This window comes from Pieris rapae, chromosome 24 (assembly GCF_905147795.1).
Source record: "Pieris rapae chromosome 24, ilPieRapa1.1, whole genome shotgun sequence".
Taxonomy (NCBI): Eukaryota; Metazoa; Arthropoda; class Insecta; order Lepidoptera; family Pieridae; genus Pieris; species Pieris rapae.
Window position 1 is genome coordinate 41,354 of NC_059532.1, and position 24,383 is coordinate 65,736.

At 35.5% G+C, this 24,383-nt stretch overlaps 2 protein-coding genes across 7 annotated transcripts; one reads left to right on the plus strand and one right to left on the minus strand.

Annotated features, from left to right (window-relative positions):
- Window positions 1-570: 570 nt before the first annotated feature.
- LOC110993708 (venom protease-like) lies at window positions 571-16,971 on the minus strand. 6 transcript variants are annotated; one of them, XM_045633763.1, is made up of 11 exons: window positions 16,900-16,971; window positions 15,976-16,095; window positions 14,631-14,752; window positions 14,382-14,507; window positions 13,284-13,425; window positions 12,460-12,608; window positions 5,692-5,813; window positions 4,935-5,087; window positions 4,086-4,215; window positions 1,145-1,279; window positions 571-771 (listed from the first exon to the last, which is right to left on the minus strand). In XM_045633763.1, the coding sequence occupies exons 2-11, from the start codon at window positions 16,052-16,054 to the stop codon at window positions 589-591; spliced, it is 1,341 nt and encodes a 446-aa protein (XP_045489719.1). In that variant the 5' UTR covers window positions 16,055-16,095; window positions 16,900-16,971; the 3' UTR covers window positions 571-588. The 6 variants fall into 6 exon arrangements, with proteins under 6 accessions (XP_045489719.1, XP_045489716.1, XP_045489715.1 ...); XM_045633760.1 differs by having other exon boundaries at window positions 15,976-16,128; window positions 16,900-16,961; XM_045633759.1 differs by having other exon boundaries at window positions 15,976-16,144; window positions 16,900-16,952.
- A 5,940-nt stretch (window positions 16,972-22,911) lies between these two features.
- LOC110993712 lies at window positions 22,912-24,137 on the plus strand. Its single transcript, XM_022260062.1, has 3 exons — window positions 22,912-23,010; window positions 23,547-23,674; window positions 23,893-24,137. Exons 1-3 carry the CDS (start codon window positions 22,971-22,973, stop codon window positions 24,013-24,015), a joined length of 291 nt encoding a protein of 96 aa, XP_022115754.1. The 5' UTR covers window positions 22,912-22,970; the 3' UTR covers window positions 24,016-24,137.
- Window positions 24,138-24,383: the final 246 nt, after the last annotated feature.

Here is a 24,383-nt window from a genome sequence, read left to right on the forward strand (position 1 = left end):
CTGAATCTTTTTAATTAGTTCCAAGCCGGGTTTCAATACACGAACAGGGTTCTTCTTTAAACTATAATTTTACTTCCACATAAGTTTCCTGAAACTGCTCAAGTACAATAAATTTAAAGCTCTCATTAAAAGTAAAATAATTAATAAAGGCTTTTATAATTGTGACGAATACTTAAATGATCCTAATCCTTGGGATTGATTTGCTCCAGTTCAAACAATTTGCATTAAACACTTGGCGATTGAAAAGAATGGCGGAAAGTTTCTTGCCAGTTCTTCTTACCTGCTCTACGCCCTTGACTTGTGATCTAGTTATAAATGTAAATTTACAATTAATTTATTTTACACTAATTTTGGCGTGCTCCAGAAGAGAAAGATCTAGAATAGCTAAAAGTTGTCCATACTCGCAGGTTTACAAGACTAACTATCCGCCGCGGTGGGTTTGTCATGGATCGGCTGCCGCGCGCGGCTGTCACGTCCAACTAAATTTATATCTACATATTGGCTCGCGCACCTGCCGCGCCTAATTTATACGCACCCTAACAATGTAGGAATTACTGTTATTAAAAACACTTTAACTCTGAACATTTATTAACTTAAACTTGCAAGCTCCGGCCATACAGTGTCAATTATCCAATCGACGAATGGTTGCACCCTCGTATACACCGCTGGTGCACCCGAACCGCACTCTGGGCCATGGGACACAACGCCTATCGCGACGTAGGTGCAACTTACCTCACGAGATCTCATCGTTACTGGACTTCCGCTGTCACCCTGAAACATTACGTTATATATTTACGCTTCGTTACATTTATTGAAAAAAACAAATAACATCAAAATGAACAAGCGTATTCCAGGCAACCCTTGTAGGGGAAATGCTAAGAAAAGATATATTATGATGGGTTAAGTGTACTTGTACATTTAAAATAATACAAAATAAAATAGCTAAAAAGTTAATGTTTTTTAGAACTTAGAATTATTTTTTATATATAGCAACGTGAGTCAGGCACAGGAGGCTTACTTGCCAATTAGGCAAAACGCCACTTTTTTGGTGGCTTCAAATAGTAACTAATTGTGTATGCTTTCTTTAATAAAATGTTTGGAAAATTAATAAGAATTTTATCTAATTCATTTATAATCGAATTACCTGACATGTGTCTTTGTAATCAACGCGATTTTTAAGTTGCGCTCCCTTCGCACAAATCATGGTTGCCTTGTTGAATATCCTGCCACTTTTATCATATTTGTGACAGGCAGAAGGGCTCTGTTCCGTCACTTGTATCTGGAATTTAGAATTATTTGATGACAACAGTTACTAATCGCTGTCTGGTTTGTCCACCTTTTTTGGCTTTTGTATTATTGAATTCTGTACCACATTCAGGAGACAATAATAAATCTAATCAAGAATTAATTTATATTCCATTTTTACAATAAAATTGGCTCTCTAGGCAATTGGATTAATTTTATGCTCTTTTTTTTATCCCTATTGCCTCTTCTAGATGTTATTTTTATATGGAATAGTTTTTAACATAACCTATATTATGTCGCCTTACTGTTTATGGGCTGTTTATGTTGTAGCTTTCTCTTCGTTGAATTTCTAAACCGATATTAGAATTTGAAAGGGACAGGTAGCTATTACTTCTAATTAGAAAATTAAAGAGCATTTCCAAATAATTATAGTTTAAGCGGATTCGAAAGACGTGATCCTGCACACACAAAAAAAATCTAATAATGTAAATCATACTGTTACTCACACAACATTTCTTAAAAATATGGAAAGGAGTATCCAAGTTTAATGAGGAAAAAAGCCTACAAAGTTTATTTACATATCATCCGTTTATTTGCTGTATAGAGAACAACCTACATACCGACTACAGCGCCATCAGAAGGTATTCAGGAACACTCGAATTATATATATACATCTCATATATGAAATTCTCGTGTCTGAAGCGGCTTGATCGATTCTCATGAAATTTTGTGTGCATATTGGGTATGTCTGAGAATCGGACAACTATTTTTCATCCCCCTAAATGTTTAGGGGTGGACGATAAATATTAACCCTAAATATTTTTTTTATTTTTTAGATAATTTTTTATTTTTTTATCAACTGTATCAACAGCATTAAAAAATACATATAACCCTAAATTTTTTATTTATATAATATGTTAATGTTTATCTTATCTATATATATAAGATATATTATTGAGGATTTTCAAAATAAACCACAAATTGTTTCTCTGAAAATACAAAGAAACGACATTTAAAGTTCACTAATATCGCCTCCTCAATTATATCCCTTCATTTATCTCTCTTCAAGTTTTTATAATAATTATCTTAACAACAAATCATCTGACTATCACTCAATCACGCCTAAACCACTGATCGTATCGACATGAAACTAGATCCTAGATGGTTTATGGCTATTTTTCGAATTCTAACGTTCCTTCATTTTTTTATTGCTGTTTTACTTTTATGAACATTTATCCCGCTCCCCGCAAGCGTTTTCTCTTGATTCTTTTGTTTTCATGGATTTCAACGGAGTTTACTAAACGGATAATGTTCTTTTACATTCAGCTAAGAATCTACTTACAAACTTCCACGCTTTGATAAAAATAAAATGCCGTAATTATGATCGAGTATCACTTGAGAACGGCTGGACCGATTGGGGTTATTTTTTTTTATTGTCTTCAGAATTGTCAGGAGAATGTTTATATGTAAGAAAATTTTAAAAAAGTCTGCTAAAACGTTAAAAATTTCGATGATAATCGAAGTATTCCAATTTCTATAGTTACTCATCACGAAATCTCGGGAACTATAGGACTTAGAAATGTGAAACTTGGTAGGAATATTACTTTCGTTATGTAGAGGTCAACTAAAAACGGATTTTAAGAAATTCATCCCCCAAAGAGGATTGCGGGGGCGTTAACAATGAACAATTCCCGTTTTTAAACTATAGCTCCTATAAAATCCAAATTTGGTAGGAATCTTCTGTAAGAAATGTAGAAATAGTCTATGAACGAATTTTACGGTAGCTCACCCCACAGGGGGTTGCGGGGGTGGTTTAACAATGAAAATTTTTATTTTTTAAGCCGTAGCTCCTACAGACTCCGAATTTAGCTAGAGTCGTCTATATGTGATGCAGAAATGATTTAAGAGCGGATTTTACAACAACCCACCGCCGAAAAAGATTGCGGTAGTGGGTGTTAAATGTGAAATTTCTATTTCCAAACTGTAACCTCTATAGACTTGAAATTTGGTAGTAATCTTTTATTTGTCATGCAGAAATCATCTCAAATAGGATTTTACGAAATTCTATTTCCAATAGGGATTGCGGGGGTGGGTGTGAGAATGTTAAATTTATGTTTCCAAACCGTAACTTCTACAGACTCCAAATGATTATTTTTTTACTGTTTAAATAGAAAAGGTTAAAGTCAATTGTTTTTTTTTTATTTAATTAATTTCATTTGTTTTTATATAACCTAATTCATTTTATGACAAGACGTCAGTTCATAAGCGGTTGAGAAGTGAAATAAAAATGTCACACAGTGAAAGTATTGAAAGTTTATGTTTGTGTGCTGACTATGTGTTTGGTTCTAAAAACTGGTCTCATGAGATAAATCTTATATATAAAATTCTCGTGTCGCGGTGTTTGTGGTTAAACTCCTCCGAAACGGCTTTCCCGATTCTCATGAAATTTTGTGTGCATATTGGGTAGGTCTGAAAATCGGACAACATCTATTTTTCATCCCCCTAAATGTTAAGGGTAATCCACTAATGATACAGCTTTCGAAAATACATATAACCCTGAATTTTCAACCCTTTACAATCAACCCCCTATTTTAATTTAATTTCTTTGATTCTTTATTTTTGATATTTAGATAACTAGCAAGAATTGTAATTTAAAATATATTCTCTATATTAATAAATATTAATTTATTACCCTACATAAATCATTCTTTTGAACACTTATAGTAAATAATTATTTTTATTGACCTAGAAAAATGTTTCTTACAAATAATATACATGGCAAAACAACGTTTGCCGGGTCAGTTAGTATTTATAGAGAGACGTCATTTATCAGCCTTTACCTTTAACAGCGTCTCAGCCGTGACTTTCTCTTCGGTGACTCCCCAGCCGGCGACTGTGAGTGGCGAGACAGACAAGTTCATACCAGGAGTAGGCAAACATAATGGACGAATGAACTCGGAGAATTGGACTCTGGAATTAATTACATACAAGAATAATGCAAATATTTTTTATTTATTTATTCTATCACATTTTTCTACCTTAACAGTTACTACTAATTCGATAGAACGCCAAAGTAATACCCACACTAATTATCCTACATAAAAAAATTATACTTATATGCCTAAATCTTATAACTAACAATATATCAAGCAATTCTTGTGAACTCAGCCAGTGTACAAACAAAGAGGTCTACCTCAACAGAAATTTCGCTTTGCTAACCAAGTTGGAATGTGCGCGCGGTCTTAAATAAATTCACTGACACAGCGAGCTCTCTTCTGAGGCGTAGCTGGTCGTAACCCACCCTACCCAGAACAAACAGGGTCGGGTACATAAGCGGATACAAGGGATACACACCATATAGTCTCTTGTAGAGGTCGCGAGTGAATTTATTTTGTACTCGCTCTAACATGAGACTGTATTCAGCCTCATATGGGGCCCAATCCATTGCCTTACAAAACAACTGATATTAAAGAAGCCACAAGCTATTCTTAACACGAACCCCAGATTTCTATAGGCCTTTTTGCATGTCTTATCTACATGGTGCGCAAAACCAAGATTCGTGTTGAATATACTCTGAGACTCTAGCAAACGTTATTACCATTTCTTCATACTTTAATCACCGTCTTAGTTATCACAATATTTTATTCAGCTGATATAAATTTAATAAAGACAGAAAAACATAATCTTACCTTCTGTCCAACTCCACTAAGGCGATGTCATTGATCTGCTTTTGAGGATCATAATCGTTATGAGGAATCAGTCTTACAATTGTATACAGCATTCCGCTACGAATGTCAGTCTTGTTCAGAGTGCCCATGAGTGCGTACCGGATTAGGTCGCCGCTGTAATTAAGGATTTACCCGTTTTAGTAGAGATTATTTTTTAGGCCTTAGAGATCAAAGAGAATCAGTCATCGTATGAGTGCCAGTTGTATGAATGCTAGATTCTCATTCATTGTGACTCTCAGCGACATGATAGAGTTCAAAGTGTCTTACCGGCAGGGCAGATAGCTAAACCACTGGTGTGACCAAGTCACTTTATCATTCGCCATAGAAGAAAGGAGAAACAAAGAAAAAAGAACTCGCCGTTTGGTGCCGGCTTATGAATAGCACTTCCCCATCTCTACCTGTGGGTGTCGTAAAAGGCGAGTAGGGATTTTTTATGACGTAAACAAAATAAAATAAAAATATGTAATAATAATAAAATAATATTTTATGACGAAAATTTGAATTGAGTTGAAGATTTTTCAACGGAGGAGGGATATACCTACTATATTTAAAACTCCCACGAAGTGAAGCCGTCCGATTCTGGGGAATGGCGAGCTCCCGACGCCTAACTTTATTCTTGTTGGCATTGCTACGCCAAAGGAGCTTTTCGTAAAGATATTTAGGTACAATTTTTGTCGACCTTTCATTGTGTTGTACAATAACATAATCTGAGGCTTACTCGGTATTCTGAAGGGCGTGTCCCGCAGTTAAGATGAACTTGTCGCTCACGAGAGCACCGCCGGCATTCCAAACAATATCTCGTTCGATGGTCTCGTCCGAGTTGTCAGTACCGAGTACAGCCTGAAACATCAATGCGTCAATTATTACTCTAAAACTATTTTTATAGATGTAAACTCAAAAACTTTATTCATATAGGTAAACATGTACACTTATGAACGTCAAAAAAAAAACAAATTAAATTAATTTGTAAATTTACATTTACAACCAGTTCGCAAGTTAAGACTCTAACATACGCCGATGACTTTGAGGATTTGACGTCTACTACAAACAATAATTTCCTAACGCCATCTAGTTTAACAAAATAGTAAATAGTCTAACAAAACTACGTGAATACGAAACCAATTATTAGCTAAATATTAAAATTTATAAATAAACTAGCGGATCCGACAGACGTTGTCCTGTCTACACGTCTTTAATTTAAAAATTTCAATTTTTAATAAGCCATTTTGATGAAAATTATTATTCAAATGTTATGACAATATCTAACGATCCAGCACATGGTCACACACGATATCACACAATGATAACAAAACGTTTTTTTAAATTTCGGGACAGACTAAAATTAAAATTCGAATATTATTTAAAATTTGACACTGCGATGGTAGCGCCGTCTGTCGGATCCAATGTAAAACATTCCAAAATCAACAACAACTAATAAATTGAAAATTAATTAAAAAAACATTGTCCAGTGGACAAAATTGTGAATCTAAACCATTCCCAGATCCCCTTGAACACACACAAAAAATTTCGTCTAAATCGGTCCAGTCGTTTAGGAGGAGTTCAGTCACATACACACGCACACAAGAAATATATATATTAAGATATCTATAATACTCAACTGGAAGACGAATCGTTGAAATTGATTATTATTTCAATAAACTCAAAGAAATATAGTGGTATTATAGTAAATATTACCTAATATTTATTTAATATTAAATATTAATAAGTTCATATAGTCACATTTCTAGTATCGTCTCGCTGAGCTGATTACAACGAGCTCAATGATGGTATGTCTACTGCTTAAAATCCTCGAGATCCAGTACCCACCTTCGGAGTCCATTATCAGGTTCATAAAGTCACATTTCTCGTATCGCCTCGCTGAGCTGATTACAACAAGCTCAATAACGGTATGTCTACTGCTTACCATCCTCGAGATCCAGTACCCACCTTCGGAGTTCATCATCAGGTTCATATAGTCACATTTCTAGTATCGTCTTGCTGAGCTGATTACAACGAGCTCAATGACGGCATGTCTACTGCTTACCATCCTCGAGATCCGGTCCCCACCTTTGGAGTCCATTATCAGGTTCATATAGTCACATTTCTTGTATCGTCTCGCTGAGCTGATTACAACGAGCTCAATGACGGTATGTCTACTGCTTACCATCCTCGAGACTCAGTATCCACCTTCGGAGTCCATCATCAGGTTCATATAACACATTTCTAATATCGTCTCGCTGAGCTGATTACAACGAGCTCAATGACGGTATGTCTACTGCTTACCATCCTCGAGACTCAGTATCCACCTGCGGAGTCCATTATCAGCTTCATATAGTCACATTTCTTGTATCGTCTCGCTGAGCTGATTACAACGAACTCAATGACGGTATGTCTACTGCTTACCATCCTCGAGACTCAGTATCCACCTTCGGAGTCCATCATCAGGTTCATATAACACATTTCTAGTATCGTCTCGCTGAGCTGATTACAACCAGCTCAATGATGGTATGTCTACTGCTTACCATCCTCGAGACTCAGTACCCACCTTCGGAGTCCATCATCAGCTTCATATAGTCACATTTCTAGTATCGTCTCGCTGAGCTGATTACAACGAGCTCAATGACGGCATGTCTTCTGCTTACCATCCTCGAGATCTGGTCCCCACCTTCGGAGTTCATCATCAGGTTCATATAGTCACATTTCTAGTATCGTCTTACTTAGCTGATTACAACGAGCTCAATGACGGCATGTCTTCTGCTTACCATCCTCGAGACTCAGTATCCACCTTCGGAGTCCATCATCAGGTTCATATAGTCACATTTCTGATATCGTCTCGCTGAGCTGATTACAACGAGCTCAATGACGGTATGTCTACTGCTTACCATCCTCGAGATCCAGTAACGACCTTCGGAGTCCATCATCAGGTTCATATAGTCACATTTCTAGTATCGTCTCGCTGAGCTGATTACAACGAGCTCAATCACGGTATGTCTACTGTTTACCATCCTCGAGACTCAGTATCCACCTTCGGAGTCCATCATCAGGTTCATATAGTCACATTTCTAGTATCGTCTCGCTGAGCTGATTACAACGAGCTCAATGACGATATGTTTACTTCTTGCCATCCTCGAGACCCAGTACCCACCTTCGGAGTCCATCATCAGGTTCATATTGTCATATTTCTAGTATCGTCTCGCTAAGCTGATGACAACGAGCTCAATGATGGTATGTCTAATGCTTATCATCCTCGAGACTCTGTACCCACCTTCGGAGTCCATCATCAGGTTCATATAGTCACATTTCTAGTATCGTCTCGCTGAGCTGATTACAACGAGCTCAATGACGGCATGTCTACCGCTTACCATCCTCGAGATCCGGTGCCCACCTTTGGAGTCCATTATCAGGTTCATATAGTCACATTTCTTGTATCGTCTCGCTGAGCTGATTACAACGAGCTCAATGACGGTATGTCTACTGCTTACCATCCTCGAGACTCAGTATCCACCTTCGGAGTCCATCATCAGGTTCATATAGTCACATTTCTAGTATCGTCTCGCTGAGCTGATTACAACGAGCTCAATGACGGTATGTCTACTGCTTACCATCCTCGAGACTCAGTATCCACCTGCGGAGTCCATTATCAGCTTCATATAGTCACATTTCTTGTATCGTCTCGCTGAGCTGATTACAACGAACTCAATGACGGTATGTCTACTGCTTACCATCCTCGAGACTCAGTATCCACCTTCGGAGTCCATCATCAGGTTCATATAACACATTTCTAGTATCGTCTCGCTGAGCTGATTACAACCAGCTCAATGATGGTATGTCTACTGCTTACCATCCTCGAGACTCAGTACCCACCTTCGGAGTCCATCATCAGCTTCATATAGTCACATTTCTAGTATCGTCTCGCTGAGCTGATTACAACGAGCTCAATGACGGCATGTCTTCTGCTTACCATCCTCGAGATCTGGTCCCCACCTTCGGAGTTCATCATCAGGTTCATATAGTCACATTTCTAGTATCGTCTTACTTAGCTGATTACAACGAGCTCAATGACGGCATGTCTTCTGCTTACCATCCTCGAGACTCAGTATCCACCTTCGGAGTCCATCATCAGGTTCATATAGTCACATTTCTGATATCGTCTCGCTGAGCTGATTACAACGAGCTCAATGACGGTATGTCTACTGCTTACCATCCTCGAGATCCAGTAACGACCTTCGGAGTCCATCATCAGGTTCATATAGTCACATTTCTAGTATCATCTCGCTGAGCTGATTACAACGAGCTCAATCACGGTATGTCTACTGTTTACCATCCTCGAGACTCAGTATCCACCTTCGGAGTCCATCATCAGGTTCATATAGTCACATTTCTAATATCGTCTCGCTGAGCTGATTACAACGAGCTCAATGACGGTATGTCTACTGCTTACCATCCTCGAGATCCAGTAACGACCTTCGGAGTCCATCATCAGGTTCATATAGTCACATTTCTAGTATCGTCTCGCTGAGCTGATTACAACGAGCTCAATGACGATATGTTTACTTCTTGCCATCCTCGAGACCCAGTACCCACCTTCGGAGTCCATCATCAGGTTCATATTGTCATATTTCTAGTATCGTCTCGCTAAGCTGATGACAACGAGCTCAATGATGGTATGTCTAATGCTTATCATCCTCGAGACTCTGTACCCACCTTCGGAGTCCATCATCAGGTTCATATAGTCACATTTCTAGTATCGTCTCGCTGAGCTGATTACAACGAGCTCAATGACGGCATGTCTACCGCTTACCATCCTCGAGATCCGGTGCCCACCTTTGGAGTCCATTATCAGGTTCATATAGTCACATTTCTTGTATCGTCTCGCTGAGCTGATTACAACGAGCTCAATGACGGTATGTCTACTGCTTACCATCCTCGAGACTCAGTATCCACCTTCGGAGTCCATCATCAGGTTCATATAGTCACATTTCTAGTATCGTCTCGCTGAGCTGATTACAACGAGCTCAATGACGGTATGTCTACTGCTTACCATCCTCGAGATCCAGTAACGACCTTCCGAGTCTATCATCAGGTTCATATAGTCACATTTCGAGTATCGTCTCGCTGAGCTGATTATAACGAGCTCAATGACGGCATGTCTACCGCTTACCATCCTCGAGATCCGGTGCCCACCTTCGGAGTCCATCATCAGGTTCATATAGTCACATTTCTTGTATCGTCTCGCTGAGCTGATTACAACGAGCTCAATGATGGTATGTCTACTGCTTACCATCCTCGAGACTCAGTATCCACCTTCGGAGTCCATCATCAGGTTCATATTGTCATATTTCTAGTATCGTCTCGCTAAGCTGATGACAACGAGCTCAATGATGGTATGTCTAATGCTTATCATCCTCGAGACTCTGTACCCACCTTCGGAGTCCATCATCAGGTTCATATAGTCACATTTCTAGTATCGTCTCGCTGAGCTGATTATAATGATCTCAATGACGGCATGTCTACCGCTTACCATCCTCGAGATCCGGTGCCCACCTTTGGAGTCCATCATCAGGTTCATATAGTCACATTTCTTGTATCGTCTCGCTGAGCTGATTACAACGAGCTCAATGACGGTATGTCTACTGCTTACCATCCTCGAGACTCAGTACCCACCTTCGGAGTCCATCATCAGGTTCATTTAGTCACATTTCTAGTATCGTCTCGCTGAGCTGATTACAACGAGCTCAATGACGGTATGTCTACTGCTTACCATCCTCGAGATCCAGTACCCACTTTCAGATTCCATCAGGTATCAGGTTCAGCAACTTATTTTACTTTTTTGTACAAGTTGCACTTGAAACTTGACAACTCTAAATTTGAGTTTTGTTTGGGTAGGTACTTATATACATATACTTATAACATACAATAATTTCCGAAGTTCATGTCCTCGCCTCACTTGATATAGATACTTTTTATATTTTGGCATTTCTAAAAAAATCCGCGGGTATAAACTAAAATACGCAAATATTTAATTATTATTGGCTTCGACATACAAGCGTAGTCCTCCCGTCGCAAAGCGTTGAGGTGGACTGAAGACAAGCCGCATGCAGGGCTCGCGGGTGTGAAATTGCGGAGGGAAGCCCATTGCGCTTGAGTTTATTTACCTTTTATTACTTTCCATGCCCAGGAAACGAATTAATACAAATTTTTTTTTATCAAAATAATAATATATGCTATATCTAATAATACGTGTAAGATTAAAATAAATCGCATTAACCGTTTTGGAGCGAATTTGTAATTTATGTCTAATCTACGGTTCGATGGTAAATTTTTTTTATGGGAAATTGGTATAGCTTTTATCTTTTTTGGTTTTATCAATCGATACAGTAGGCTTCAACCCACAATATATATTTTTTTCAAATGCATATGAGCGACAGTTCTTCCAACAATTTAATTTAAACTAGGGCTAGTTGACCGATTTGAACACTGTTCAAGCCTTAAGGGCGTGGAGCAGGTAAGAAGAACTGGCAAGAAACTTTCCGCCACTCTTTTCAATCGCCAAGTTTTTAATACAAATTGTTTGAACTGGAGCAAATCTATCCCAAGGATTAGGATCATTTAAGCATTCGTCACATTTATAAAAGGCTTTATTAATTAATTTACTTTTAACGAGGGCTTTGAATTTATTTAGTGATAATTCTCTAATTTCGCTTGGGAGTTTGTTGAACGAACGAAACGAAATTATAACACTCGATATCTTTTATTAAACTAAGAAATGTAGATAACTTAATACATTGCATTTGTAGCCCAAACGAATGGTAGGTACATTTGCCGAAAATTATGTTGTATTGAGATATTTAGTTTGCAATACAGCAATATTAAAACGAAATTACACTTGAATTCTTGTCATAGTAAGGAACATAGGTCTATAATGAATTAATTCTAACATTATTCTACACTGTAGTTAATAAACATTTTTGTCAACATCAAATCTGCGCTTACAAATCACTGCTATGACATTAAAACTGAAGCGTATTTACGAAGTATTTCCATATCATATCGTGAATAAAGTCTAAAGTTTTTTTAAGAGAAATAATAGAACGGTAATTTTAACGAATGCCTAGATCGTAATAATTTATCACCATTGCTTTCGCGGACTTTGGTGATTTAGAGATATTTAAATACCACTCTTTAATCGTTTTTATTCTGTCGCCATTACTTTTCTGGTTATTTGAATTACAAGCTAAACTAAATATATCTTTCTGGTTATTGCAATCTATTTCAGGAAAGTAAAATTAGGTAAACGAGTATTACTAACATAGTTCACAAAATAAATTCCTTAGAATAAATGAACATATCCTCGTGTTTTTAATAATAAAATGTTTTGCAAAAACTCTGAAAAAGTTATAATGAGTCAATTCATTAGGTGAGCCCTTTTGTATATCAGTCTAAAATAAGGTTTTGTTGAAGTTTGAAGTTTAAACATTGATGTTACCATATGTGGAAATTCCCTTGGTTCGGCCGGCTCACCACCAATTGTCCTGACTTCTGTAGTCGGCCTGCCACAGGTATCCTGCCTCGTGAACCCACTGCCATCTTCCTTGGCCACACATTTATTGAAATACTTCTGGTATTGCGAGCACTCTGGAATTATCCAAGAAAATGTGTGCTTCTGATACTCGATTCGGCTTCAAATATTCTTTTGAAGTTCTCCTTCTTTTGGCGGATAAGGGAAAAATGACGACACCCTGAAGTTAACTTTAGTGAACATTCTACTTTTCCAGTGATATTTAAATAAACTTTATTTAATTTGATATTACGTTATAATAAACCTTTCAATGCATTAAATACCTTTTTCTATTGTTTGTGTAGATTTTTCTACAAATGTAGAATAAAATGTTTGAAAAGATTTTTAACTTGTTACACAAAGGAATAACTATATATATATATATATATAGTTATATAACTATTCCTATTATATTATTATATTATTTATTCTAACGCGTGTAGGTACTGAGAGTTTCTTCAGGCAGTTCTTGCACCACCACTATGTGAAACCAGCGGCCCACTGAAGTAATTCCGAAACCATTCCACGAAGGGCGTACGTAAAGAGCGTGCCAATTCTTAAAAAAAACTGCCAACTGTGAGCCTCGTGGCAAACTGAGTGTCCATGGGCGGCCGTTTCACATAACATCAGATGGGAGTATAAGTATAATGTTTCAGCATTCTTGCCTCGTCCCCGCCGGCCGCAAATATATACTTCCGAACGCCCAAAAAGGTAAAAAACGTGTACTATAATGCTGTTTCTAAAATACCTACTTGAAAATAATTTGTCGTATTTCCTGATGTTCGAGAAAATTCTCGTCTTCGGCAGACGAGGGCATCCTTTGGGCTCAAGATATTCCTTTGGCTTCGTATTGCCACAGCACACCATTGGCTGATTGCCATCATAGTAACATGTCTGTAACGCAACGTAAATATATTTATGTTTCATTTCAGTATAGAAGTAGTTTAGAATATCAGCAGCAATAAGGTTGATTACGATGATGGGCAAAATTCAAGGTAAAAGATGGGCTGCTAGACGGAAGAAGTCGTGAAGAAAGTTGTTGACAGCCAACCTTTAGCAACCTTTAGCAGTGGCACCAAAAGAAGATAGAATAGTTCCTGTAAAAACATCTTGATCAGTGCCCTTACTCTGTAATTTGACAGAGATTATAATTATGAAACCAAAAATCGTCTGTTTAGTAAGTATTTAGTTCTTTTTTAATTCGTAAAGATTTTTATAAATAGGTTACATATATTACTAAAATATACATATCTTCACAAAACCGCGATTTAACATCGAACTTCAGCTGTAGGATAGTCAAGTCGGAGAAGAGAATAGAATAAAACAATAGCTTATGTAAAATGAGTGTAGTAAATTCTAGTTTATTGCCAGTTCTTCTCTTCCGTTTTACGCCCTTGATTTGAGAACTGGCAGTAAATGTAAAATTAGATTCATTTAATATTTCTTATTTTGACGTTCATAAGTGTACATTATGTTACCTATATGAATAAATAAATTTTTACTTTACTTTACTTTTTGTTTTTTTATGTATCCTATATCAGTTTAGTTTATTTTTATTTATTTTTTGTTTCCGTTAAGTACGTTTTTCCTTCTTATTTTATTGGTAATATGTATGTTTGCACTTCTTGCCTACCTTATGTAATTTAATCCATGCTTTTTTCCTTTACTCACGGTGGTTGTCTGGAAGAAATCGCTCGAAAGCGATAAGGCCGCCAGTTGCTTTTCATTAAATTATGTTAAATTTTTTTTTCCTTTGAAGTGATAATAAATAAATAAAAATAAATAAATGGAGTGTTTAATTTCCTGGCCTCGATCAATTTTTTTTTAATTTTCAAATTTTGTGAACTTACAATGTCCTTATTACGAATGAAGTTGTCTGTGGTCGATTTGAAGATTTGTCGGAAGGCTCCAGTTTTGAACAAACTATCCTTGGTTGGGCAACACGCCACCGTGTCCTTATTGTCTCTGTAACAAAGCTGAAAAGATTCATCAAGATTAATCAAAATAGAAGAGGGGGAAATAGTGGTGGTGCATAAAAAATTAGAGCGTCGTAATACGCGTGGAATGTCGTGTTCCTAATTATGTATTAACATACTTACATAGGGAGGTATCCTATTGACTGTGATGAGCTTCACAGCCATTTGGCAGTAAACAAGCTCTTTGCAGATTCCGACTATCGTCGTGTTATCTATTTCACTTTCCACTGAACATGGGCTGTCAACTGGGGAAAAGATTATCCATGAGTTACTCAATTTATCTTGCACCTAAGATAAATATATAAATTTAAACTGTTCAAGTATCTTACAAAAAGGCAGTGTTAAAATTGACTTTTGCAACACAACTGTGTAAAACTCGTCTTTTCAATCGTTTATATTAAAGGCACAATTTCCTTTCGTGTTAGAAATATTTGTAAACTCAGGGATTTTTATTTTCTCTCACCGAACCATTATTTGTAAACATAATGTTTTTGGTACATTCGTTCCTTTTGTAATAAATTTTTAACCGACTTCATAGACAAAAGGTTATGAGTTTGATGTACTGTATATGTTGTTGTAGCATTTGGGTATTTCTTCAAAGTAAGGACGAAAATGAGTCTGATTTCGGCTCATGAAGTTTTAAATTCTAGTTGCGGAATTCAGTCTAATAACAAGAGTACAACGTCCTTTAGTATATCCTAAGCGAAACAGTCAAAATATTCAATAGTTTTAGCCATTTAAAACAAATTAAACGACAGGAAACTGAGTGTGTCACCAGGAAACTGTGGAAAACAACAAACATGATTCGAAATCAACGTAAATTTATCATATTTGCTTTTTTAGTAACTGTTGAAATTAACTTAGGTGCGGCAGACGTAAACGTCTACGAAAGTTTGCCTTCACATCTCTCTTTTTGAGGTGGAAAAGATCAATGTCCTGATAATGGTTGTCATAGTTCGATAAAACCTGAAACATTGGCGAATTATGTAGGTAATTCGACTTCGTACGAGGCACACGGAACAATTTAGAGTATCTTATCGCGGAGAAAGGATTTTAAAAGAAATTAACGATAGCAATTTGGGTTTCAATTATAACTGTGATGCAGAATTAAGCAAATAACGACAAAGTTTGAGCTAGAATTTGTTGGAGGGACAATCCAGGATTCTGACAATATTGGTGTTTGAACAGTAATTTCGTGCAGAAAATAATTGCAAATCTCTATTACAAGTGACCAATTAGATACAGTTCCAAATAAAAGTTTTCAATGCAAATAAAAATATTTTATATTTTAGCTGAGCCACAGAAAATTCCTTATTTTGGAGAACTACCCATATGTGTTAACTTTACCATTTGCAGAAACTAAAAGTCATATCAAAATGATGTTTCGTTTAAACTAAAATTAGACCAAAATTTCTTCAAAAACAGGACTTGCATAGGAAATAATATTTAAGGTTTTTGAAATACTCACGTTTATAATAGTAATCCCGAATCTGAGCAGACACAGATGCACACACACAAAACAACACTAATATTGTATAACGCATCATTTTGTGTGTCTTTACACCTTATCTAAGGTTATCATAGAAGTCTAGATTTCAAATTAAACAAAAACACTCATACTCTGTAAAATTGTTTAACTTATAATTGGTAAAATTGAGAAGGTCTTATTTTTAAAAATTGAAAAACACATCACAAAGTATATTATAAGCGTTAATACTACAATACTAGAAATGTCTCTTATTTACAACATTAATTAACTACATAGTAATAATAATGAAACGTATAAATAAAAAATTAAAAGAAACATAAAAAGTTGTCTTTGTGGAAACCTAATGGAAAGCACCTCTAGGCTCACCGGTAGCATCTACCAGGTGCCTTAAAATGAATGCCTGTGAACCTAAACCCCACGACCCAAGACTACAAAAGGAACAAATTCAAAGTTTGAAAACTCTTATACGTTAAATTTATAAACATACTAGCATACTCGGCCAAGCGTTGCTGTGCCTAAAGTTTTTATTATATTACATAGTAGTAAATTATTTAAGGGAGGGAGGAGAACTGTGAAAGGTACATAGCTTATGTGAAACGTACTTTTAACACAGCGGCATCTGTTAGAATTGTATCAAATAATAAACAAATAATTTGCAATAAAATAAAATTGCGACTATAATTAAAGATCTAAGCTATCCTATCTCTTAAGTTGGATTAGACTGCTCACGGTGTGCCAATTTAATTCAATATCGGTTAAGTAGTTTAGGAGTCCATCGCGGATAAACATTGTGACAGGAGATTTATATATATTAAGATGTGTTATCTTCATTGAATCCAATGGAGAATCCAGTGGAAAATTGTCAAACAAACACAAAAATATAATAAACCAAGTGAATATTACTTTTTATGGCACTTTAATATCACAAATAACCGACTGGCTTCTCGTCAAGCCGTTACTTGACTAACAACTAAAAATATGTTTAACATTAACATGACCTTTGCGGCCACAAGATACGTAAAAACCGTTTGGACTGCTTATTATTATTATTGACATATACAATTATACAATTAATTGAATATCTTCCGACATATACAACTCTTTGAAGCGCTAAAGACGATGTGATAGGATGTCGTTGATCCTTAGAAGATGGAACAGGCTTTTGTATGGGATGTCACTTGTAATAGGATGACTCAAATCTTAAAGGTCTTTCCTCCAATTTTAATATTGTTTCTTATATTTACTACATAGCACTACGCTCTTGAAGCGTAGGGTTCAAGTGCACAGGCGCCAATTAAAGATTTGAGTTGGCGCCTAGTAGATGGTACTGATGACCCCAGAGCTGGTGCTATCCTCGCTCAAAATATCGCAAAACAATGAGGAAATGCTGCCAGCGTTAAAGATATATTACCACATGAGTCAAACTTTTGAAATCTGTTTCATTTTTATTATTACTACTTTATTACTAAATTTAAAAAACTGTAAATACTATAATAATAAAATGAAACTATCCCCACCGTAGAATCACCCTTGCTAATTTTTCGAAAGCAGGTTGCCAGCGAACGCAGGCAAGAAGGAACTAAAAACCATGAAGCGGACTCACATATATCATTCATATACTCACTAGACTCAGGCATATTTTCTCTCATTTGGTAATAACAGCTGAGCATCATCATGGTATCATGTAAATAAAATTAAAAACCATTAATGGAAAAATTCCCTCGATGTCCGTCGTTCTTTTTTAGGCAATTTTGCCGCTTACCGCCGCTATGTAAAAACGAAAGGGTGTATCAATTCTTAAATGGCCGACAACGCTTGATGTGAATATAATTGGCCTCCTATTACATGTTTTATTCAAAATACATAAATAGAATAAAAATGTTTCGCCCCTAATTATGCTGCCAGCAGTTCCTTGCGGTATTGCGATACATTATACGTTTTAACGATAACCTAATTAACTAATTCTCTTATAAGACTAATCACTAAAAATATTGTTATTTAGTTCTTATTAGTGCATGCAAACAGGAACTACAGTAATACATGGCCATGCTACAATCGGCGATTAAGCGATACTCTCGTTAGCTCGTTCGCTATTTTCGTGGCCGAATGAGGAAAATACTAGTGTTATTCACATTGCAACAGGTTTATTAATCACTAAAACATAACATCAAAAAGCAACAAAAGTTTGTATGCGTGTTATTATTAAATATATCCAATGTCGAGACTGGTTCAATAATTTCAATCAACTCTTGACTTTTATTCCATATGTTATGCCAGCGCCTTTGACTTATAAAAAAGGCCTGCTCCAAACATTGGAAAGGGGTCAGCAATCAGACCGATTGGTAGATGCCCCTGTCGATTTTTAAGTCTTCGATTTAGGGTCCTACAAGAAGAAACGTGCAAATTCTTAAAAGTTTACGCAGGCGGCAGCATTCTCCTGCCCGTTTGCCCCTGTTCAAGAGTTCTTCTTTTTATTCAAAAGTTCTCTTGTATATTTTTCAAATTATATTCTTAAACCTCCATAATTTAAATCCGAAAGACTTGTCATACTCTTGTATTTCTTAAAGTCTCGATTCTGAACCGTTTTATTTACGCATATTTCTTATTAAATATTCATAACGACGTTAAATGTATTATTATATGTTAGCCTCGACTCACCTACATCAGGAAAGAACAAAGGCTGGTGCGACAGCAGCCCAGGTGGAATAGTGTCCATGGGCGGCGGTAAAACTTAACATCAGGAGTCCCTGTTCTATAAAAAAATAAAAATAATAAACGACTTAAATTTAAGCGTCTTTCCTCCAACTTCGACTTTATTCTCTCTGAGAGTGCAGGTTCTTTAGGCCATATTTAAACCGCCTACACTTAACTAATCACAGAACTAAGTTGGTGCCTGGTACAGTCCTGGATCAAAAAATAAGTATTATTATTAATAAGTAATTATATTATTAATAGTAAGTAATATAGAATAAGTATTATATATATATATATTATATATATAATATATATATTATTGCCACAGGGATCAAACTATCATTGACAGTATATTGTAAGTACTGTATATTTGTGTGTAGAAAATACATATAAATTATATATGACGTAGCTCTTCGAATCACGTTAAAACCAAAACAGAATAATCTAATTAGTCTTTCGAAAGCATTGTACAACAGTTTCCAACAAGACTGATACATGCTAGGTCCACTTCATCCTCTGCAAAAGTTCAGAGTACAGTAACTCTCCACAAAAGAATAGTATTTTAAAGTATGCCAATGTAATCTGGTCACCACATTTCAAAATGCACATAAATACTATTAAAACAGTTCAAAAAGGTTTCCTTAGAATGCAATCGGTATCTCGGGATTGCAAACGAATGCGGCTTCTTTGGACTATTTCAAGTCTTTGACGTGACTTTATTGATCCAATTTATTTGTATAAAATATTTAACTTTACCTTCTTGCAAAAATTTTAATTGTTTGTAATCCTAGAGTTTCTCGAGCTAAAAGTCTTCTATACGTATCTACCGCTCGCTTATCTGCTAGTTAAAATGACAACTTAATTACTTACATCGATAAAAATATGTATTTAAATACAATCTTCGAACACTTTAATTTATATTATTCTAATTTTATTATTATTCATTGAGTAAAATAAAAACTTGGCGATTAAGAAGTGTGGCGGAGAGTTTATTGCATTTCTCCTCTTCCGCTCTACGCCCTTGATTTGATAAGTGGCAGTAAATGTAAAATTAGAAACATTTCATGTATATTTCTTTTTTTGACATAAGTGTACAATGTGTTACCTTTACATTTGTGTCTGTGTAACTTTATCCTTTCTAGAATTAAGATCTCTTTCTGCAAGGCATTGAGCATTGACATTAGGTACTTTATTACAAAAATTAAAGTCTAGATGAGTGAAATATTAATGGCGCATACACGAGTCGGTTGGTGCAATGACGGAATTTGTGTTCACCATTCTACTTACAACAGTCACACACGCAAGCAACTCCCAAAGACACAGAGTTGAGAACTATGTCTGTCAAATCTATATATTTCTTTATAGTTAAAAACATAAGCGAAAGAACGTGCTGTATTTTTGATAGTATTGTCTACTGTATGCCGGGTCAAGAATATTTTCTAGTTTATAGTTTTTCTGTCCTATACTTTTAAAGTTAGTTAAAGTGGACATGGGCCGATCACATCATTAAAAAGCGCGTTGCTTGGTATGGCCCAGTGGAAAGAAAGAGGAGGACGCCGTCTCCGGAAGATGAAATAAATGAGATAGCGGAATTTATAACGGTGGTAGTTGCTGTATGGAGACGTTTATATAAAACCCCTTGTTTGAAGCTGCATAACAACTGGCTTTATTAAAACAAGAGACTAAGATAACATTAGGGGGTATTGTATCAGACTGGCGGAAAGGTTTTTGCCATTTATTCTCTTCCGTTCTAAGCCCTTGATTTGAGATCTGGCATTAAATGTGAAATTAGAAGCATATTGATGCTGAAAGAAATATTGATTTCTTTCTGGCGTTCATAACTGTACAAAGAATAAAAGATTTTTATTTTGTTCACGTTTCTATTTATTTACTTAAATAGATTATAAAAATATTCGTATAATATGTATCTTAATAAATTTTTGGATACATAACTCTAGTTTGACATTTTTTAATATAATTTACTAGCTGACCTGGCAAACGTCGTTTTGCCATGTATATCATTTATGGTTATTGTGCCTCACTCGACATAGATAGGTATAGTGTGTCCTGGACTTTTTTGTAGATATTTATAAGATCTACAATTACTTAGAACATTTTATGGTTCTATCTTTAATAGTTTAGGCAGGGTACGCAAAATAAGTAACTTTTTTGGTTGATTTTTTACACCTTGTGTCCAAAAAATCCTGATATCTTACGGAACCCTATTTTTGTTCAAATATAGCCCTATATTACTCGTGGATAATGTAGCTTTCGAATGGTGAAAGAATTTTTAAAATCGGTCCAGTAGTTTATGAGCCTATTCATTACAATCAAACAAACAAAGTTTTCCTCTTTATAATATTAGTGTAGATGTATGTGTGTAAAATTTAAAAAAAAAAGTCAGTTAATCTTGTATATTTTTATTTTATTAATATGACGTCAAACAATAAAAAATAAATGATCTGAAAAGGATTTTCAATTTGTTTACTTAATCATTCAGCAGATGGAGCGTAATTTGCATTTTTATTGAATAATATTTTCGTGTCAAAGTATTAAAATTTCAATTTAAGCTAGATTGTATATTTCTTATTAATCGTATAAGTTATAGTGTCTGGATGATTGTCGTGCTTCAAATAATTACATTGTCTACAGAATTCAGCTTAAAAAAGTAGCTCATTTTCAGGTCTTTTAACCAGTTAGGTTTATGGGTAGGTACTTGATTCTCGTCACGCCAAATGCCCCATATTTCATATCTACCCAAGAGGGTAGGTAACGAGGTAACCTTTCCAATAAAGAGACTGCAAGAGAGCCTTCAAGGATGGTGCTGTCACTGGCGAGAGAACTGTGACTCCCTTCTCAAACGCGCGCTTTGCCATTGTAGCTGAAATCTCTGTCTTCTTCTCAACACCTGAGATTCTACTATATATGTATATAAATCTTACTTTAAATTATGCCTGAAGCAACCCTGCCTCGATAGAAAACTTATGATCTATTTGTAATGTTATCGAGTTATTTTTGTAGTGAACCTAGTACGAGATTTCACGTTTAAATGTTCTCGTTGACGATACTTAGTTTGTACTACCATTTCTAAAGCTATACTCTTCAATCCTAAGACTCCTTCTCACCTCAAGAACAAGTCTTCTAAAAGCGTTATCTTTGAAATCCCATCACATAATTCTTCCTTTCTCGCAGATTGATTTCCTATGGAATTCATTTATCGTCCCTATTCGCTCAGCTCCTTCTCCGTCTTCCTTTAAATCTCTACAATCGGTCTACATATAAAGCTTTGTTTTTATTTTTATATTCGTCTACGTTTATTTATGTATGTATATCTGATGTAGGTTTGCACTTCTGGTCCTCAGCTTAATTATTTTTTTTAGTTAAGCTAATAAGCAATGGCAATGCATATAAAATACATATTGAATTGATAAACTCCTCAATCAGCTTTATTAGTTAGTTAAAAGTTAGTTGTTAAAAATACCACGCATATGTTGACTTGTTTTGTTATTATTTTATTTTTTATTTAGTTTAGTTATTTATTTAGTTCTTCTCTAAGTATTGATTCAGAAATACCTTGACGTTATACACTTTTTACTTTTAAACTTAAAGCCTAACATATTGTTGAAACGTAAACTTTACTAATAATACTACGGTTACGCTACATCTGTCTATTTGGGAGGGGGGAGCATATTTGTATAGTTTTTATCTTGTTAGTCAAATTCAAATTCAAAATTTATTTATTCATGTAGGTAACAATGTACACTTATGAACGTCAAAAAAAGAAATATTAAATGAATTTAATTTTACATTTACTGTAAGTGATCAGGGTGCGCGATATGGGTTAGCTCCAGTTAGTCTGAAACGTGCAGGTTTCAATGTTTGCTTTCCCTGTACCCGTGTGACTGCCCTGAAACGTCTATAGGTACACCAGTTGGCAACATCACAACAAAACTAAACTCATATCGCTCCGATAGTTACTGGCGAGAAGGTTTAAAATATAAAATAAAATATGTTTCTATGGAATATAAGATACAGCCATCACTTATTCCATGTCATTAAATTGCGATAACGACTTGATCGTTATCATATCGTTTCTCTCAAATCCCGTGCTAGCTCGAAGGTATCAATAACATTGCAAATAATGCATATTAATGGTGGCGAAGTTGAAAATTGTTAAGAGATTGATAAATATTTATCCCGCGTCTTCCTAAAGGATATTTTCTATATAAATAGGGGATGGAGGATCTTCCCTCATTCGACAACTAGTGCCTGCTGCAAACATGTTGAAAATAACCGCCATTTTGTCGTTATTTCTGATTGGTAAGTATCAGTAGTTTTTCTAAATTTACTACAACATTTCTTTTTGTGGATTTCTAGACTTTGATATTCAACAAGACTACTATACGCAAACTTGATTTGTTCCCTTTGGAGGGACTTTTAAGTTCAAGGCAGCTAGAACGTAGTTAGTTAGTTAATAGTAATATATAATACGGCTAGCAAATGCTGCCAGCGATATACACTGCCACAGAGGCCAAACTTTTTAAATATGTTTTAATTATTCATTTTATTAATTTTTAAATTATACCCTTATCATAAAAATTAATCAAATGGTTAAGAAAATTGTAAAAATTATATATTATGTAATTGTTATGATTAACAGTAAAACACCAACTTATTTTAGGTATATTAGTCTTTGAATTAAGAGTTCAAATTACCCGTATACACATAACACATACATAATGAGAGTAAAATACACATAGAAACAAAAATGAAACAGTTCTTCAAACTCTGCTTTCCTGTCCTTTATTTTTTCTGGAGTTATGTTTTTCCAAAACGAAAATTTTCTCTAATTACAGGAAGTGTATGGGGTCAAGGAATATCCTGCGACTCGTGCGGAAGTGAATGCGCTTCCGCCTGCGGTACACGTCACTTCCGCTCCTGTTGCTTCAACTACCTTCGCAAGAAACGACCTGACAACTTTAAGGTATAAAAATATAGTACTAGTCGTAGTATATATATATACATAATTGGGCATCGCGGGGTGGAAGCCTAGTCTGATTTCGGATCCGTTTAGACATGTTTGAACTTCCTACGGGTTTTTGTCCAGACCGATTTAGTGATCGGCACAAAAATTAAACAGGTCATATTACAGCTGTTTGAAATTAAATCGAATACTGTTAAATAATAACATTGTTTTTGCAGATGCAGCATTATTATGATGGCCAGCGACAGAACAAACCCTTCTTCATAGAAAACCTTCCAGACGACAGTTTTAGATGGTTCGCCAATGACCCTTACGGCCTCTTTGACGGTGTAGATGAATAATATGCGGGAATAATAAAACTAATATTTAACCTCACGAATTTCCAACATTAATGTGTTGTGGAACTCAAGTAGCCATTTCTAAACGAGATTTCCTTTCATTACGTTGGATCATCAAATAAGTAGCTATTCAAAACTGCAATAATATGTGGGTAGTTTGAATTTCCACAAGCCTACCCACACATAACGATACCCCGATATCGCGTCCGTTCGTGGAACGTTCTGGAACGCTCGAACAAATCTTTATCAATATCTTTAAAAATATATATATATATAATAAGTTATTTTCGTTACCATGGCAACCACAACATAGGAATTGTAATTCGCATCTTATGGCTGGTCAGATGCGAATTAATTAAGTAGTAGTAGTA